This window comes from Besnoitia besnoiti (assembly GCF_002563875.1).
Source record: "Besnoitia besnoiti strain Bb-Ger1 chromosome Unknown contig00007, whole genome shotgun sequence".
NCBI classification, from domain to species: domain Eukaryota; phylum Apicomplexa; class Conoidasida; order Eucoccidiorida; family Sarcocystidae; genus Besnoitia; species Besnoitia besnoiti.
Genome location: NW_021703915.1, coordinates 3,014,176 through 3,031,815, shown reverse-complemented (window position 1 = coordinate 3,031,815; position 17,640 = coordinate 3,014,176). Strand labels below are relative to the sequence as shown.

Sequence of the window (17,640 nt, the reverse complement as noted above, 5' to 3'; positions counted from 1 at the left end):
GGTATGGCAGTTTCAACAGCGCCTGCAGACCCCCCTAGCGGCAAGCCAAGCGTACACCTGCGTAATAGCAATCGTGAGCACTGCATCGATGTTGATTGCCACTAGGTTCAAACATGTTTTGAATGCATCCCAACATAGAGCTTCAACCTCTGCTAGCAGCATGGTGGGCCCACCGCGCAAAGGCTGCGAAATTGGGATTCAGTGCTTGACGTTTCTCGTGGTCCATCGCTGCTCCGAATATTCGCCTCACTTCCGCCCAGCACCGTTCCCTGCTCGCTCCCCGCAGTTCTTTCTGCAGGCGTTCGAAAAGTGCTGCCCGTTCTTCTGCGAATATTTCTCTTTCATTGCGAAGACATTCATCGATTGCAGCCGTCCTGGCCTTCCGGGAACCACATACGCACAGTGTGCAGGGTTCTCATATCCACAGGGCGGCGCAGAGAGGCATTTCAACGAGACTACGCGGTCGCGCTGTCTCGTATATGCGTACTAAACCATAAACCCACCCGTTGTGCCAACGTGTGCGAAGGCAGAAACACAAATGCAGATAGTTGCACTCCCCATATCTTCAAAATCGCAGACGCAAACCGGCGCCGCACGGCCTCGGTGACAAACTAAAATCTGAGTTTTTCCCGGATTTTAAATATATCCTCGAGTGAGTTTACTGGCCACGTGCTTTTGATCGGAAAGGATTCTTATTTCGCCTAGCCTAGGCACACCAGTCATGCCTCTGTAGACAATATTACTTCGCTATGGCTGCCAGAGCCTTTCACGAAGCTTTCGGAAGCGACGCCCTGACAACCAACAGGATACATCCAATGTTGCAGACAGCAGTCGTCGTTCAATACTGCATCTCAGGGACGGACTCGACGTGAGAGACTGCAGATGCGCTCGGTTCTTCAGAAGCGCATCGCTCCGCTTGATGCTGCTGCTCGCTCACTTGCGGAGTTGTGTACGACTCCGGAAGAAAACTGTTTTTACGTAACGGAGGGGAAATTGGTATCTCGTAGGCTCGCTCTCTCTGCTTGCGCTCCCACGGCTCGATCAGAACGCTTGTATTCCACGGCACAGCTCCTGGAGCAGAGAGGGCCGGTTTGAGCTGTTTCCCTCTCTTTTTCTCTGTCTTGTTCTTCCACTCTTGCGGGCGAGTTGGGAGCCGACTATATGAACTCAGCGGCGACACGCCGACAACCGAAGTCTTGTAGTCCCCCTTGGAGGCCTGAATTTTCAACGGAGCGGATTGATCTATACACTGGGGTGGCTCCGAGCACCGTCGTACGAAATGCTGGTCCACAGGGGACAACAGCAACTTGGAAATCTTTTCGGGAGAGAGATTGTGGACGAGAATGCCTTCTTGCGTCCTATCTGGAGGAGCAGGCTCCGAAAAGTTCCTCAGTGGAGATGCAGGGCCCGATTTGGATCGTGACCGCGCCCCTGCCTGAACCGTGCTGAGAGGTCGAGCACCACCGTTCGTCTCATTATGATTACCGGCACCAATTACCATTTTCAGATCGGCCTACATACGCTCGTCTTTCTGCTGTAAAGTGGTGCGGAAGAGAACATATGCTGTCTCTTTGTTTTTTCCTGTCTACGTCCTCGCTTTTGTATCCTCTTATCTTGCGTTCTTCGCTCTGGAGAAGCCGCGGATCTTCGGTGACTGGCCAGTAGATAAGATGACATCTGTGTTGACTCATCCGAACGCTATACACACAATGATTTCTCAATCACAGTTGCGCTTGTTTCCCCTAGGCAGCAATGATAACTACAGCATTTACACTGCGTTTACAGTTTCCCGTTCAGCACGCGCGAGTGGTATGTAAGGTTCAACGTAACATATTTTTGTAGCAGTGCCTTTACAGCGGGTTTGCCTCGACTTCACGCCCGTTCGTGTAACGTGTGTCCGACAGCCGCGCGTCGTTAGTGCGGTACTTAGGCGGGGACGGTGTCTGCATCTCGACTTCCGTCCGCAGCAAGATTATCCACGCTGCCCGACATTCCGTAGGACCCAGGGCAGGTTTTGCGTGTAACAGGTCTGCCCGAGTGGCACGACGACTGGTCAATAAGACTTCTCCTCTTTTGCCAGCCGAAGATGCCCACAAAACCTGTGACCATCGATGTTGGCTAGCTGCTATAGGTTGTAACAAGACGGCTGCTGGTCCGTTGAATGATGCTCCTCATGTTCCGGCCTTCCGGCACTGCTTCTGTTGTGCCGTGGCAGGATCCTCGATCATGACGCAACGCTGCACCCCACAAACGGGGCACCATTTCGGAAGAACGGAGAGCGAAGGGACCGGAAGCTTGCCTCGATGCTCGCAAAGTAGCAAGCCCCGACGAAAGACTAATGCTGGTGGCCAACACACGAAGCCCCAACTAAGGAGTGCCTGCTCCTGGTGCGGCAGAAAAGATGCACTGCTCGTTTGAAATACAGCCAGCTTGTATTCATCTAGTCAACTTACTCTAGTTATCGGGCATCGAACACTGCCTTTTGGGTCGTTCACTACCCTTTTCTTTGAACCGCAAGTCAGCTCAACTGGACGTGGTCTGGGTTCAGCGCAGCGTGTCAATCTTTCGCTATTTACGATACCCAGTTACCACATTCAAGCAATATCCAAAGTGCTCCGATGATATATCTTTTACAGCTCCACACTGTTGCCGGCCAAACCTCGCAGTTGTTAACCAACACTGCGTCTTGACTCGCTTTTGAAACAGAAACTGCGTCCGGCCACTCACGCGAATTCGCGAACTTGCTATCAGCTTGACACCGCTATCGGCACAAGTTACACCGCTGAGCACGGCAAGTTGAAACATTGCTTGTCGAGATTCCTGTAACGTGGATTTAGACACATTCGAAAAGAATGCTTAATCCAGGACCTAGTTTTGACTGGGGCCTCGCCAGACCTTGATGTGGGAAAACCGGTGATGCCCCGTGTGTCTTGTTCGTCGCGTATAATTGACTGTCTTGGACACGCTATGACCAGCACAACATACATTTCTTTCACCTACCCAGCTATCCATTTCCCATAAAACGCTTCGGCACATCCATATTATCCTGCATAATTTATTCTGTCTTGCTACTACTTCTTCCTGACACAGTGGACCAATGGATACTGACCGAACAAATACACAGATACACACAGTCACCCTATTTCCTTCACTCACCGCCCTGAGATGCACAGAACGAAAAGCCACTACCGAGAGCTTCGCTATAGAACTCTTCCTAGCTTCATATTAATGTTGGAGCGGCGCAAGGGCAGGTCACGTCCGCAATGGGCGGCCTCCCCGGCGGAAGTCCACAAGAGAACACGACGAACAGCGATAGTGCCGAACAACCGGGCTGCACAACTTGCCAGTGCTCAGATAAAAACGAGGTCCGAATAAACGACGAGGGTAATTTACCTTCGTGCTAAATTCTCTAGTATTATCACCTCTATTTAGGGTCTGTTTGTTTCTTCGCCAGAGTCCACCTAGCTGCTCGTAGAGTTGAGATTCTGAAGAAAATACGGTAGATAAGCTAGTTGGTCTTCTGTCTCGATAAAAAGAGCATGCTCCGTCGGCCAGTATATGCGTGTGGAGAGCACGTGTACAAACGCAAAGGCAGATATGCACATCACACACGAATAAATGACCATACGTGAATTCGCGCATGAATGACGGGAAAAACCAGACAGAATAGAGACGAGACGAGAAAAAACTCAAAAGGACAGCGATACGGCGATCCGGCACCCGGGACCGTGTAGCCGTCATCAAAAACACATCCAGATGCAAAGCAGTGCACCCGCATGTCTCCACAGGAGAGTTATGTCTGATACACGTGCGGGTGAATCTGCCTCGTCACGCAGCATCTTTAGCCAGTTGTGGCCGTGCGTGTCTCAGAACAAATAGCTTTTGTTTCGCCCCCCAACTCCCGGCATCAGTGGGAAGAGTTCGCTGCCTCCTGTATCTGTATCCCCTCAATGGGCGAGTTGGATTCATGTTCCCCCTCCTGTCCAGGCGGTAACAGACCGAGTCGCAACCGCCCCCCAAAGATAATATTTTCACAAGAACATATGATGGATAGAGTGAAATACAAAACCGGCCTCTGCCGTGTCCGGCAGAGCTCAACACATGTCAGTACCAGACACATGAGCTTATCCGCAGAAACACGAAAGCCTGTACCGCCTTCGTCTACACACCGGCGCATCCGCACGGACATCATCGCCCGTAGACACACATATGCACATGAGCGGACATGCCTCACTCTTTCAACATGGGGGGAAAACGGTAACGGCTATACGGAACACCTTTTCGTCGTCACTCGAGTTCCGCCTGCGCGGCTAGTGACGAACTCCTTCCCGTGCTTTCGCTTCCCTCTGTATCATTCCGCGGCATTTTGCTCGTTGTGACTTGGAGTCGTAGCTCTCCATAGAAGGGTCAACACTCCCCAGATCGGGAGATCTCGCACCTCTTTAGCGCGCCTTGTGGTTCTTTTCGTCTGCCGCAATGGTAGCCCTGCGATGGAACATCGCCAAGACCGATAAACAGCGACTTTGCTCGCGACCCTCCTGCACGGTGTCTTACGTGCACATACTTATTGGCGTTCTCAACTCTTCGCTAGACACTTCACAAACTGTAAATGCGTTCTGTCTTCTCAGGTCTATGCGAAGCAAAAACTAAATCCATCCACAGCAACGGGGCGTTCCTGCACTTTCCCCAGGAGACACACCTCAAGCAACGCGTCCCCGCATCAAGCGTACTGCAAACACCGCCACGGAGAGGGTGTTCCCAGGCACATATATATATATATATATATATACACACATATACCCACATATACATTTACATATATATATATATATATATATATAAATGTACAGTGCATACAGAAGAGTCCAATAGCACATGCACGTGAGTAGTGAGACATTCTTTTTCTTACTTGATGAATGCGTCTTCCATGTGCTTGGACACGTCAAATTTCTTGTTCTCCTTGAGTTTTTTGAACATGGCTCCCTTCTCTTGCATGAGGTGACCGAGGATCTTCAGAGCCTCTGCTCGCTTCACGCGCGTGCGCAAATCTACCGACTCATCGCGGCAGACCTGATGATTGAGCGACAAGAAATCAATCGAGGAAAGGAGTGAAGCGAGGAGAGCTGATAACGAAAATAACGCACGCGACAGTAAGCACGACCTCACACAAGAAAACCCGGCGCTGCCTGCACGGCGCTCGTGCCAGCCTCCATACAGAAGAGCAGCCCTCTCAACAGAGAAACGTTGCAACGACCGCACAACGAAGGCATCGCAAACACAGCGCCCTCACTCGCGCAGTTGATTTCCTTTGTTCTGTTCCTGCACGCTATTAGACCTGTACCCTCAGCTCTACCTCGCATGCGCATTCCTTTTTCGACTTTGCTGTCGTCATTTCACAATGCAGCGATCTTGGCCTTCTCTTCTCCCCGCCCGTCTGCCCTCTGCCTTACCTTCTCGGCTGCTTTGCGCGCGGTATCTTCGACGTCGTACAGAACGATACTCAGAATGCTTTGGAGAATCTCTCCCACTCTGCCCATCTGCGAGAACGCATGGAGAGGGAGGGAAAGCGAATGAAATGGAAATGCACTGCGCTGGCATGATAGGGCTCTCCACTTTCAACCCACGTGCCGCTATGGAGCGTGCAGCATATCGCGACCGACAGAGGTACGTAGTAGAGAAGGCGACGACGACGAGACCGCTGCGCACCCGGAGTACGTCGAGTAACCAACTGAAAGTGTTCATACGCTCGGGTTTGATGACGCAGCGTCACACTGCGTGTCCTCCCGCGAGTTCAAACACACACGTGTATGCAGATAACTCATCCGTCCGTACACGCATATTTCAAGACGTAAAACCAAAATCCACACACTGGTACCCGCTCCGCCCCGCACGCACATCGTAGTACACGATGTATACATATATATATATATATATATACATATATGTCTGATACAAAGAGGTGAGTGGATGACCGCTGAAACACAGAAATAAGACAGCAACTGCGCACAGTATCGCTCACTGACCGCGCTGCGTGCTTGAGTGTAGAGTTTTCCTCGTCCTCCTCTTGTGCCTCCAAAGATTCAACTGCGCACCAGCCATATACATATATATATATATATATATGCATTTGTTTAAATGGCTGCACACGTGATTTGTGAAAGACATCCTATATCCGGGAATGTCTCTTGGGACACAAGGAAGCAAAGCATCAACATGGCGCATTTTAGGAGCACGCAGCGCACCTCGTGAGTATCCAGATGGGCTGGTCCTGCATGGGCTTGCTCTCCGCTCTCTGCGTCTCCTTCTTTCTCTCCCTCAGCTGAGCCCTTCTTTTTCTGTTCGTGTCGGGCCTGAATGTCCGTTGCTGCGACAGCCGCTTGGACCATCGACTTGGCCACTGCAAACGTGTTGCCTGCAAAGCAGGAAAGCGACAGCCCAAGAAACAGACACAAAGGATACACAGCTATACTTGGCGCAGGCGTGAATCGACTTGCATAGAAAGGGAGGCAGTTCGGCGCACGGAGTAGACCGCTGGCTTGACGCTTGTGTCTACAGCGCTTTGGGGTCGCCGCCTTGAACCGCACACACGCTGTGTGCTTAGAGCGTATCTCTGTGCGAGTCGACGCGTCTATGAATCACGTGTCTCCGCCTTTCCCACTTGCTGCGATTGGATCACTCACCAATGCTGCGCCCGGTCGCCTGGACATTGGCTAGCGTCGCGCCGAGACCCCACGCAGTTTGGACTTCGCCGAGATATGCGTCCGCAAAGTTCTCGTAGGTCCACCCCAGAGACTCCACGATGGAGTCGCCGAACGACGACTGCGAACAAAGAGGAAACAGCCGCCGGGGAGGCGAGCACGGTGAAGTCTTCCAAAGCGAGAGCTGGTTCGCGCACCCTCAAAACGCCTGCGCGGAGGGACGCCAGACGTGGAAAACCGGTCGGCACGCAGAGCGACCAAGAAGGGCGCAGGGAGTGCGCAGACGATCACCTCCCTGGACAGCGAGAAGAGAGGGAAAGGGGAAGAGAAACCCGAAGAACGAGCAAATCGCCTGTACATGAAAGAAAACCGATGTCGGCGTCGCTGACGAATAGAACACAACAACGACAGCCTCCAACGGCAGACGTGCGCGAAGGCATCCCCGCCCTGGGCCCAGATGGGATGGCGAAAACAGGCGCTGGACGCTGTGTCGAACCTGCTCCACACGCATACTGGAGGCCTTCGCTACCGGACATATTATTTTCTTTGTTTGCCCTTGCTGGGTGAATGCAAGGTCATTCTCGGATTTCTTACCTCGCAAAGAGCAGTGACCTCCTTGCTCATGTCACGCCGCCACTGGACCTCGTGGCCTTCGACAAAGGGCTGAATGCGGTCGCGAAGCTCAAGAGCGAGCGTTACTTCACGTTTCTTCTGTTCACTCTCCATTTCCTTCATCATCTTCTCGCGCTGCTTGGTCGACGCGTCGGACTTTGCTTCCTAAAACAAGCCAAACAGGCAATCAGAAGCACACATGCGGAGACGAGCCGAAAGAGATAGTGTGGAAATCTTCCCTGTTAAGGAATGAGCTTTCTGCAACGCTCCAACTCGGCAGTCTTAAGACTGGCTAATGCGAGCGTAGGCAAGCGCACATTAATGAGGTTTATAGTAGCTATATTGCTATGGCGAACAAGAAGTCCATAAAAACAATAGGCCCCTGCCTGCTGCAAGGCGACTCAGCATACACACTCTACACGCAATCGATGGCGCGGAGCGCAACCACACACATGTATGTCCGCACAATTATACATATCTATATCTATATATATGCCTTTATCCATCTCGGCATGTAGAGCCACAACTCCGTGGGGCCGAACGGACTGCCGTGTGAAAACTGGTAAATCGACAGGGAAAACGGTGGAAAATGAGGAGGACTAGATTTCCTCTCGTACCGTGTTTTCGTCCATTTCAAAGAGACCGCCGCCCTCGTCTTGGGTGAGCACCTCAACCAGGTGCGCCATCTTCAGCTTGCCGATCCAGGGGTCGAGGTGCTCAGAGCCGAAAAGCATCATGAAGAAGAGCGCAGGATCGATAAGATTCATGTTCTGCGTCGCCGACATGCCGTACTTATCATACTGCTCTCTCCTCTTCGGATCGTTCAGAACCTGGTACGCTTCGCCTGCGAAACACACACGCGAAAAAACCCAACGCGCGCGAATGAGCCACTTCATTCAGCCCCCGTCAATCTCTGCATAAGCTGCTCGCGCCACCTCGAAGGAAATCGGGGAAAAAAAGAGCTGCGCTTCTTCTATCTGCGCTTCTTCTATCTCCTCTATCGCCTCTGAGCTTTATTGGGCGTTCCCCTGCTTCCGCCCTCCGACGGAGCGCATGCCTCCGCCCTCTGATCTTGGCGCCCTCTGCGCGGAGGGCCTTCTGGAGAGCATGCAGGGGCGCGTGACCCATCCCAGCGAAAAGGCTGGTCTGATGAGCTCGAAAAGAGTCTCCAGTGCCCCCGATGAGCCTAATCGATACCAGATTGCCACCATCGTGGAGACTCTGTGCTTTCTGAGCTTCGGCTGGGGCGGCTAACCGCATCTGCATCCTTTTACCGCTATGCGGAGTATCGCGAGGGCAGATCGCGTGGCTCTGTTCTTTCCTCATGCACTGACTTTGCAAGATTCCTCTTTCCGGAGAAAGCAGGATCCGTACCGATTTTCTGGAACTTCAGTTTCGCTTCGGGGTCGTCCGGGTTCTTGTCAGGGTGGCATTTGAGCGCCAGCTTGTAGTAGGCTTTCTTGATCTGCGCGGACGAGGCTTCGGGTGAGACCTCTAGCACGTCGTAGTAGCTCGTGTCAACGACTCTCTTCTTGCTTTCCTCTCCCCCCACGCCGCCAGTCGCGCTCGCTGCGTTGCTGGTCTCAGACTTCTCTTTGAACTCTCGCTTCTCGCTCGGCTCGTCGGCGAAGAAGGCTGCGGCGGACGAAGACGAGGAGGGCGAGGCAGCGGAAGACGCACCTTTCTCCACCTTGCTGTCGTCTTCGTTCCACGGCAGGGCCTTGAGAGTCTCGCCCGACGCGCTGTCGCTTGCGTCTGTCTTAATCCCCTGAAGGACCTCCGCGGCTTCGGCCGGCAGCGAGTAACCTGAAGGGGAGAGGGACGTCGCAGAGGAAGAATTGCGGGACAGGACGGCGGATACTGAAGAGCCTTGACAGAGACCAGGCAGGTGCTGGGATGAGGAATGAAGAAGGCGCACCGAAAAACCCAGGTAAAGGAAATGCGAGCAGTGAAAAGGGAGAAGCCACGTCACACGACAGTCACAGAACAAGGAAGTGGGGAGAGCAGGGAGGAGAGAGGGAAAAAAGGAGAGGGGAACGCTTCTAGAGGAAGCCACGGACAGGAAAACTCCAGCCCTTCAGAGTTGGGCTGCGAGTCTAGATGTTTCACTGTAGGGCCTGTCTGCAGGGAGAGCTACCTGTACAGTTGTCATTCCAGGTCGAGGGGTCGGAGGTGCTTCCCCATCTGAAGAACCCATCGAAAAAGCCTGTGATACCGCTGCTGGACGAAGAAGATCTGGATGGCGCGGCACCGCCTGAGGACTCCTGCTCCTTCTGCTTTTCGGTGGCGGTCCTCTTGGCTCTTCTCCCAGGGGACGCTTTCTCAGCTGCGCCGCCGTTGCCAAACATGCTCCACACGTCGAAAGTCCCGAAAAAGTCTGCGGCAGACGACGACGAAGAGGAAGAAGAAGAGGAGGGGGGGGAAGAAGAGGAAGATCGAGGAGACGACGACATCGTGCTGGCGGGGCTTTTCACTTGAAGCAGCCGGGCGAAGGGCAGGGAGCAATCGCGCGCGCGATTGGAGAAAGCGCGAGGCAGGAAGGCAAGGCTCGCTGCCCTAGCTCTGCGACTCGTAGAGAGGTAGGCCGTGGACGGTTGACGAAGCGAAAAAAGATGGAAGGCTCTGCGAGGGCGAATCCACGCAGAGACGGCGCGCATGCAAAGGGGGGTACGAAAGGAGCCGTGAAAAGGCGTCCCTTCTCTCTCGCTTTGATACAGAGAGATCTGAGAAGAGGCGCAAAAAGCGGGATAGGCGACGAGAGGCCAGGAAGGCTAAAAAATAATCGCCGCTGGGCTGCCACAGGCGAGCTCGCCACGGGAGGGAGAGGCTGCACACGAGAGGAAAGACGAATGAGCACCCTTCTCTGCCACAGGAAAAACCATGCAGGGCCGCAGATCCGAAGGGAAAAACCCCTCTGAGAAGACGTAATCGGAACGTGGAAACTCTGTCGCCGCGAAAAACGTGGAACTGTTGACAGGAAACAGAAAACTCGGGAGAAAGCGCGTCAGCGGCAGAAACACTCGCGCGGGTTAGGATCAAAGCAGCGTCGCGCCTTCGCGTGCAGAAAGTGGAACGGGGAAAGGGAGCCAACAAAAGAGAAAAAAAATTGACGGGCTGAATGGAAACACGCCGATTTCACGCACGCATGTATCTCCCTGTTTTCATCTCCCGCCAAAGGCTGATCAGGCTCGACCTCTTCGGCGCCCGCCTCGAGGGAGCTCGAGGGAGCTGCTACGCGCAGGGGCGCGCGCAGCTCGATGCAAAGGCGAAAAAAGTCAAACCATCTAGTATTGTTGCATCTTCCACGCGCTGACGAATCCATCAGCGGCTCTGCGGAACGAAGCGACGCCCCTCTTTTCGGGAGGCAGATGGAAGACCGGTGCGGACTCTTTCAGAAGAGAAAGATGCCGTCGCCTTCATACCACCGCGGTTTGACTCGAGAATCGAGACGTGCGGCCTACAATCGGCCGCCTGCTACGTGAGAGTGCCGAAGTGCACCGAGAATCGAACGAGACTGCACGGAAAAGATCCCCCCCAGTGGCGTGTGGCGGCGTGCGGCGGGAGCTTCGAGACAGCAGGGCAGTTCTAAGCCTTCCGCGGTTTCTATGTAGAAGCCAACAACTCGAACGTCTTCCAAACCCCAACTGATGTGCGACACATTGAGTGAACGCCACGAAAACACACCTTAGCTAGGTCTGGGCTACACCTTACAGGCCCAGTATTTCCTTTGCTATGGGGGGGGTGAGGAGCCCCCTCGCGACAGAGAAACTGTACAGTTTGCTTCCACGTCCTCGACCGGTGCTGATGCTCGAAGACGCAGGTGAAGAAAAGTGCCCAATCGGTACACGCGATGGAATCGGAAGAAGGCGCAAAGCAGGCCCAGGGAAGCTACCTGAAGCGCAGAGTCGCTAGCATGAGAAGGAGAGAGCTCGGCGAGGCAAGTGAAGACGCAAGGCGATATAGCGGCGCTTCCAGACTCTTGTCTCCTCTACTGTGGCGAGACACCACACCCCGTACTCAGGAAAGCAGCACGGTCTGGACCGTGTTCCGTGAGGCTAGTCCGCTGTCGCCTGGCACGGGGAGGTTGGTGTGCTTTGCGGGGCGTGTGAGGATGAACACAGCCCCGATTTTTGGCGAGAAACAAGAAAGACGCCGCGGTTTACGGAGTCTTCCAGGATGCTCAGACACGGCGCTCTGAGACCCTGGCACTGCGTGCAAGCTTTCTTTTCTGCCGCCAGAAGCCTTAACCTGAACAACCGGACCAGGAGCTCAACAGGCTATGCCTGTGCCTTACAATAGAGAATCTCGCGGGGCTTGTCCTTGCAAACACGTAACTCCGCGTGGTCGCCCTGAGGAGTGCCCTAACTGACTGCATTCCGCAAAAAAAAAGTATGTAAGAATCTCTCCCCTCCACCTGCAGAAGTCGGCGAGTTCGCCCTGCCAGTCAGAGTGTGAACGCGTCGGTGCGTGTCAACGCCTGTGTAGGAATTCGCTTCCTCGTGTGAATTATCATGGCGCTCGTGGTATTCTCTTGTTAGAGGTAAATAACGTTCGCCAAGACGCCAGCCGAAGGCGTCCTATCTTCGCACGCCAGTCGATCTTCTTGTTGCGAATGGGGAAAAGCGAGTTGTGAGCGACTGAGCCACGACACTCCGGTCGGGCGAAGATGGCTGGCTGGAAATGACAAACTGTAGATGTATATCTACAGTCTCTCAGATTCGAAGATCAATAGAGAGGTGCCGCCACGAGCAAAAGACCTTCGCAGTCTGTGGCTCATGAAGAAGGGAGAGGCAGGCAGAGATCTACGCGAGTTGGGTTTCGTCCCTCAAGAGTCTCACCAAAACCAGAGAAGACTTTCTGCGAAAAATGACGCCGTCTTTTGCAAGGAAGACAGTTCGTCACGGAGACGCTGGGACGAGGCACACTACAGTGCCCTACGTCCACATATTGAACAGATGCAGAGAGGCGTTCTCTGCATAGACTTTCTCTGTCTTTAAAGAGCCACCAGGAACGCATGCGTCTCCGGTTTTTCGGCTTTCGCTTTCCTGCCGCGGCCGCCGCGGGCCGTCGACTTGGCACCTCGTCGGCTCCGTCCCCCCCTCTTGCTCTCAGCCGGCTCAGGCACCCACACGTCGCCCGCGGTGACCCCTGCGAAGCTGTTCGCTCTGCGGCTGTGCGCGGAGGCGCCGCCGCCCGCTGACGTGCGATGCGCGTGTTGCGCAGAGACAGCTCGCGGGGCTGGAACCTCGGGCTTCGCCGCGACCGACGTGGAGGCGCGCGCGGTCACTGCACATGCCCCTGCCGCGTCGCCGCCGCCCAGCTCTTCTGCCTTCACGTCCAGCATTTGCTGCACGTGACGCTCACACACGCGACATCGGCACACACACACACACTCAGTGACCCGCGAGAGGCGGCCGCGCCAATCACACACAGACGACGCGAGAAGAGACCCGCGCGGCGACGCATAAAAACGCATGCACGGCGAGGGCGGGCACCCGCCAAAAAGGTCGAGAGATGCCGGCGCGCTCTCAGACGGAGCAGGCAGGAGGCCCAGAAATCCACAAGAAAGAGAGGACATACACGGGACAGACTAACACGCAAGGTGAGACTCGCGAAGAGGTGAAAAGCCAAGATACCAGCTTCGGTGTCTGAGCCGAGATATGCAAGTTGAGTCCTCGACACATTTGCACAAACGCAGACGCACACGTTCCTACCCCATCCAGCGTCGCACGCCAGACAGATAGCCCACACACTACCGTAAAGCCACATGGAGGAGCTCTCGCGTGCATCGCGGGAGACGTCCGGGCCTGCACCACAAGGTAACTGCGCCTTCTCAAACGCAGACGCCGCCTCTAACCACGCAGGTCACTCACCTTTGCTTGCGCAAGGGCTTGGAAGAGCTGCTGCTCACGCAGGCGATGATAGGCCTCGCGGACGCATTTGAACGCATGCGTTGTCGCGTAACGCACGCCTGTGAGAGGGTCGAGGTATTTCGCCTCCAAGCCCGAAACGGGGCATATGTGAACTTGTCGCTCTGATTAAACACACACACGGAGGAAAGCGTGAGGTGCCTCGGGAACCGAGCCATAAAGTTCGTGCGGAAAGATTCGCAAGTCGAGGCTTATGAAGACGATGCACAGGTCTCTAAAGATGACGACACCGCGCGTGGTTTGAAAGGAGATAGCAGACAAAGAGAGGACACCAAAAGTGAACGCACGAAAAATTGACAAACAGAACGCCGCCTCCACGCAGGGACAGACGGACGCCGGCCTGTCCGCCCAGATGCACACACGGTCGGCTGACATGCGCTGAACAATCCAGAATCCACCCAGTCAGCTAGACGAGAGATCGGAGAAGCGCCTCCTTGATGCACCACAGTGCAAACGTGTGGAGGGGGGCCTGAAAAGAAAGTCACTCACGCGTGATAGAGCGCTTCAGCAGCCCTGAAGACCTTCCCATACACAGGCATGAGGCGCCGAGCTGTTACCACCGCCGGCGCAGAAGCGAAAACAGAAATATATCTTGGATCAAGAAATCGTTTTTCATAGACTAGAGCACAGCTCCTTCTCGGTCACCCATAGTGACTCTTTTGCTCCTACCTGGAAGCGGCTGCTGGTGGTAAATATCGGGAAACTTTCCATCCGTGAACATGCGCATTTCCATGGCGTAGTCGTCGAAGTTTGCCTCTGCGTCATCATCTTTTCCCTCCTTCTCCCCTTCTGCGGCTTCTGTTCGCCCGTGCTCACGCCTGCCTCCCTCTGATTCTCCTTCCGTCTTCCTACCGGACGACCCCGAGTCTGCTGTCTCCTCTCGCGGTCGCGCGCTCTTCTGCAGGGCTTCAGAAGCGGGGCCTGCCTCGGAGACCCCCGAGCCCGCCGCGGGCCCCCAGTCGCCTCGGCCGTTCTCCGTCCTTTTCTCTGTGTGTCTGTGCGCCTCGCTGGCGGATTGGGATCCGCCCTCAGGCGACTCCCCTGCTTCCCGTCTCACATGCGGAGCTTCTCCCGCCTTCGGCGACGGCGCAGCTTTGTCAGGCGCGTCCTCTGCCCCAGCAAGTGTCTGCTCGCCAGGCGAACAGGCGCCTGGAGAGGGCGGCGACCGGTTCGCTTCTTCCGCCGCCGTGGCGCCCGCAGGTGCGTGGTGCTCTTCTTCCTCAGACGGCGGCAGGTCGCCGACGACCAGCCACGAGGCCCAGGAGATGTATGAATCAAAGTCCCCCTTGTAGATGTTCTTCTTTACATCTACGTACCTCAGTTTGCGCGCCTCTTCCTTCTCTTCGATCACCATGAGGCTCGCCACGTTGCGGGCTTCGGTGATTTTCGCCTCCGCGAGGTGCTCTTCCAAAGTCGGCTCGCGGAAGGCAGAACACCCGCCTTGTTTCTCCTTCTCGCCACCCGCGCCCTTGGCTGAGGCCCTCTTCTTTCTCTCCTTCTTCCTTCGATGCATTTCTTCTTCTTCCAGGCGACGCGCCACGCACTGTGTGTGCTGGCGAGTGCTGTCGCGTGTGCGGCGCCGCGACGTCTCAGACCCGCCGTCTTCTGCCTCTCCTTCTCCCTCCTTCCGCCGCCTCTTCTCTTTCGCCGCTTCTTCTCCTCTCTTCCGGCCTTCGGCCTGACCTCTCTCGCCTTTCTCGCCTCCGCTGCTTTCTTGGGGAAACTCACCTTCTGAGGGCTCATCGTCACCTCCTCTTCGGCCTCTTCTTCCAGGTGAAGCGCGCTCTCTCCCGCGTCTCTGCTTGTCTCGCCCCACCCTGCCGGCGTCTTTCTTCCGTTTTTTCGCCTCTTCCTGGCGCTTCTGCTGTTGCTGCTTCTTCTTCCACAAATCCTGGAACGCGTTGCGCTTCTGCCGTTTCCTCGCGCGTTCGTCGTCGTCCTCCACGATGTCACCAGCCTCCCCCCGGCGCGCCCTCTTCTCGCCGTCGTCGCGCTTCTTCTTGCCCGTTTCTCCTTCTTCGTCGCTGCTGCCCTCCTCCTCGGGCGCGTCAAAGTCGGAGTCGATGATGTCCTTGTACGCCTCTTCGCCCTCGCTGCAGTTGTAGTCGTCGTCATCTTCCTCTTCCCACGTCGAGTGATTCCAAAACTCCTGATCGTTCCGCAGCGCATCACCTACCAGCCGCTGGTACGAGCAGCCTCGTGTGCTGCGCGCCGGGAGCTGGAGCGCAATCCCCACTTCTTCTTCCTCGGAGGACGTCTCCTCGTCGTCCTCTCCCTCGCTGTCTTCTTCCTCATTCTCCTCCTCTTCCCCGCCGTCATCGTCGCCCGCCCCGCCTTCAGAGGCTGCTTCTTCCGGCGCCTCCGCATCGTCTGCCTCCATCGCCTCGCCCTCCTCCGCGCGAGACGAGCGCCGCCGGCGCGCGCCGGTCATGCTTCTCAAGCGAGGACTCGAACGGCTGGACGCAGACTTCTGCCACGACGCGACGAAGAACGAGGCCGCGAGGGCAGCGGGGGTCGCCCAGATGGCGAAGGCAAACACAGCCACAGCCACGACAATGGAACACCTCAAACTGTCGATAAAAAGGGTCTTCTTGCACGCCTCGTGAGGCTCGCCTCGCCCTGTGGCTGCAGAGAGAAGGACTCGTTGAAAACAAAGACTTCGGGCACACCGCTGACGCGAAAGAAGACAGCGGATGCTTGAAGCGAGGTCAAGACAGCACGATGTGTAGTCGCGCGGGACTGATCACGTACATGCGGAAAAGGCAGCAAACACACACGTAGGAAAACAACGCCCTCGCCAGTAGGTGACCCACACGTTTATGTGGTTCCTAAGCAAGGCATAAAAAGAATAAAAATAGAGACGAGGGAAGATAACGCGATGAGGCGCGAAAACACGAGAAAACGAATGCCCGCGGGAGTGCAGCCCATGGCCAGGCCAGTTCGCAAGAAAGCTAACTAGCCCCGTTTCTCCAGTCTCAACGTAAAGTCGAAACAAAACTCTGGGCGGGGAGGGCAGAGAAAGATGCTGGAGAAGCTTCTGCTTGACGGAGAAGTCTGCGCGCCTCAGCTTCTAGATGCAGTTAACGCATGCGATAACGGAGAGGACTCAGGGAGGCCCACAAGAAGTAGAAAACGTTGGAGGATGCAGACAGGTTGGAGGGCAGGGGAGGCTTTACATGAAGAACGCGTAGACTCTGGCGATGAGGAAAATGCCGCTTTCTCACTGAGATTACGGGATGCCGTTGACGCCGATAGAGAGGAGCGAGGAGGGCATGCAGCGGAGCCGGACAAGCCAGACGATCCCGTATCGAGGATGAGTTGCCACAAGAGAGAAAGAGTCTCTCAGAATTTTGTTTAAGGGAAGACAATATCGTGGACATCTACTTTTCTGGAAGCCTTGGTCAGTGGCGCATGCATGACAGCTGCGACCGACGACGACATGCGCATGATTCATCCGTTTCGTGCCTCTACCTTCGCAGAAGAATCATCTGTGGTTGTGTATTTGCCCAAACACTCTTAGAAAAATACACCAGGAAGTGGAATCGGGTATCCCGTTGAGTGGCGAAAGCCAGAAGCTGAGGAAAGACTTCCAGCGGCATGTGCCCGGAAGCAAGAAAAAGTTTGTTTGCTGCGTGCCTTCCTTTTTCCCGATGAAACAGCTTGACCAGGATAAGCGAAAGATCAGGAAGCTCAGAGGAATGTGGCGTGTGGACCTAGAGCTCTCGCGACCAAAAAAAAATCCTCGGTACAAGGTCACGGTTGAGGCCTCCATGTCGACGTGTGTGTCTAGCTCCTGCATGCGCAGCGGCTCAACTGGTTGACTCGCGAGTCCATTCGCCTCGGCCGCATTCGTGTGCTCAGAACGCATATATTCCCCTGTTTCTTCCCTAGCGCCATCATGCCATACTCTTCCGGGGAAAGCTGAGTCCTCATGGTCACAAGCAGCGTAGATGTTGCAGACAACATGCTGTAGATAGAAGGAAGCGCTCGCACGTCTGCGGCCAGAGCTGGGTCGCTCCGCGGGAAGCGGAGGAGCTCTGGAAGCTTACTCGCATCGGTGGAACGTGCGGTTTAGTGCGTGATGGTCATTTTTCTGACAGAGATGGCAATGACGTGGGCACTGAGGTAAAACGGACTCTACACACTGCAAGTGTGGAGTATGCCTCGCTGGACTCTGGCAAAGGACATCCGAGCCGCCGCAGTTAAGTCAGCGCAACAGCGTTCAGAGCGCTGTACAAATACGGGACGAGGCACAGGAAGGCCCGAGAGGGCAGCGGTTGAGTTTTCCAACATTTCAGGTTTGATATATGAAATCGTTCCCGCGCATATGGACTGCGGCGAGTCAGCTAGTCCTCAGAGGCATTACCATCAGCGGCATCGTAACGAGAGTACGGATGCTG

The 17,640-nt window shown here is 55.1% G+C and overlaps 3 protein-coding genes across 3 annotated transcripts; all 3 read right to left on the bottom strand.

Moving 5' to 3' along the window:
• Positions 1-838: 838 nt before the first annotated feature.
• BESB_074300 (uncharacterized protein) lies at positions 839-1,501 on the bottom strand (the record flags this gene model as incomplete). The annotated part of the gene is made up of 1 exon (XM_029365803.1): positions 839-1,501. The coding sequence occupies one exon, from the start codon at positions 1,499-1,501 to the stop codon at positions 839-841; it is 663 nt and encodes a 220-aa protein (XP_029218287.1).
• Positions 1,502-4,442: 2,941 nt separating this feature from the next.
• On the bottom strand, positions 4,443-9,967 carry BESB_074290 (DnaJ domain-containing protein; the record flags this gene model as incomplete). Its single annotated transcript, XM_029365802.1, has 9 exons — positions 4,443-4,485; positions 4,910-5,070; positions 5,451-5,537; positions 6,243-6,412; positions 6,681-6,819; positions 7,293-7,475; positions 7,928-8,154; positions 8,685-9,116; positions 9,448-9,967. 9 exons carry the CDS (start codon positions 9,965-9,967, stop codon positions 4,443-4,445), a joined length of 1,962 nt encoding a protein of 653 aa, XP_029218286.1.
• Positions 9,968-12,303: 2,336 nt separating this feature from the next.
• Positions 12,304-15,671, bottom strand: BESB_074280 (YL1 nuclear protein C-terminal domain-containing protein; the record flags this gene model as incomplete). Its single annotated transcript, XM_029365801.1, has 3 exons — positions 12,304-12,657; positions 13,184-13,344; positions 13,910-15,671. The coding sequence occupies 3 exons, from the start codon at positions 15,669-15,671 to the stop codon at positions 12,304-12,306; spliced, it is 2,277 nt and encodes a 758-aa protein (XP_029218285.1).
• Between the last annotated feature and the right edge of the window lie 1,969 nt (positions 15,672-17,640).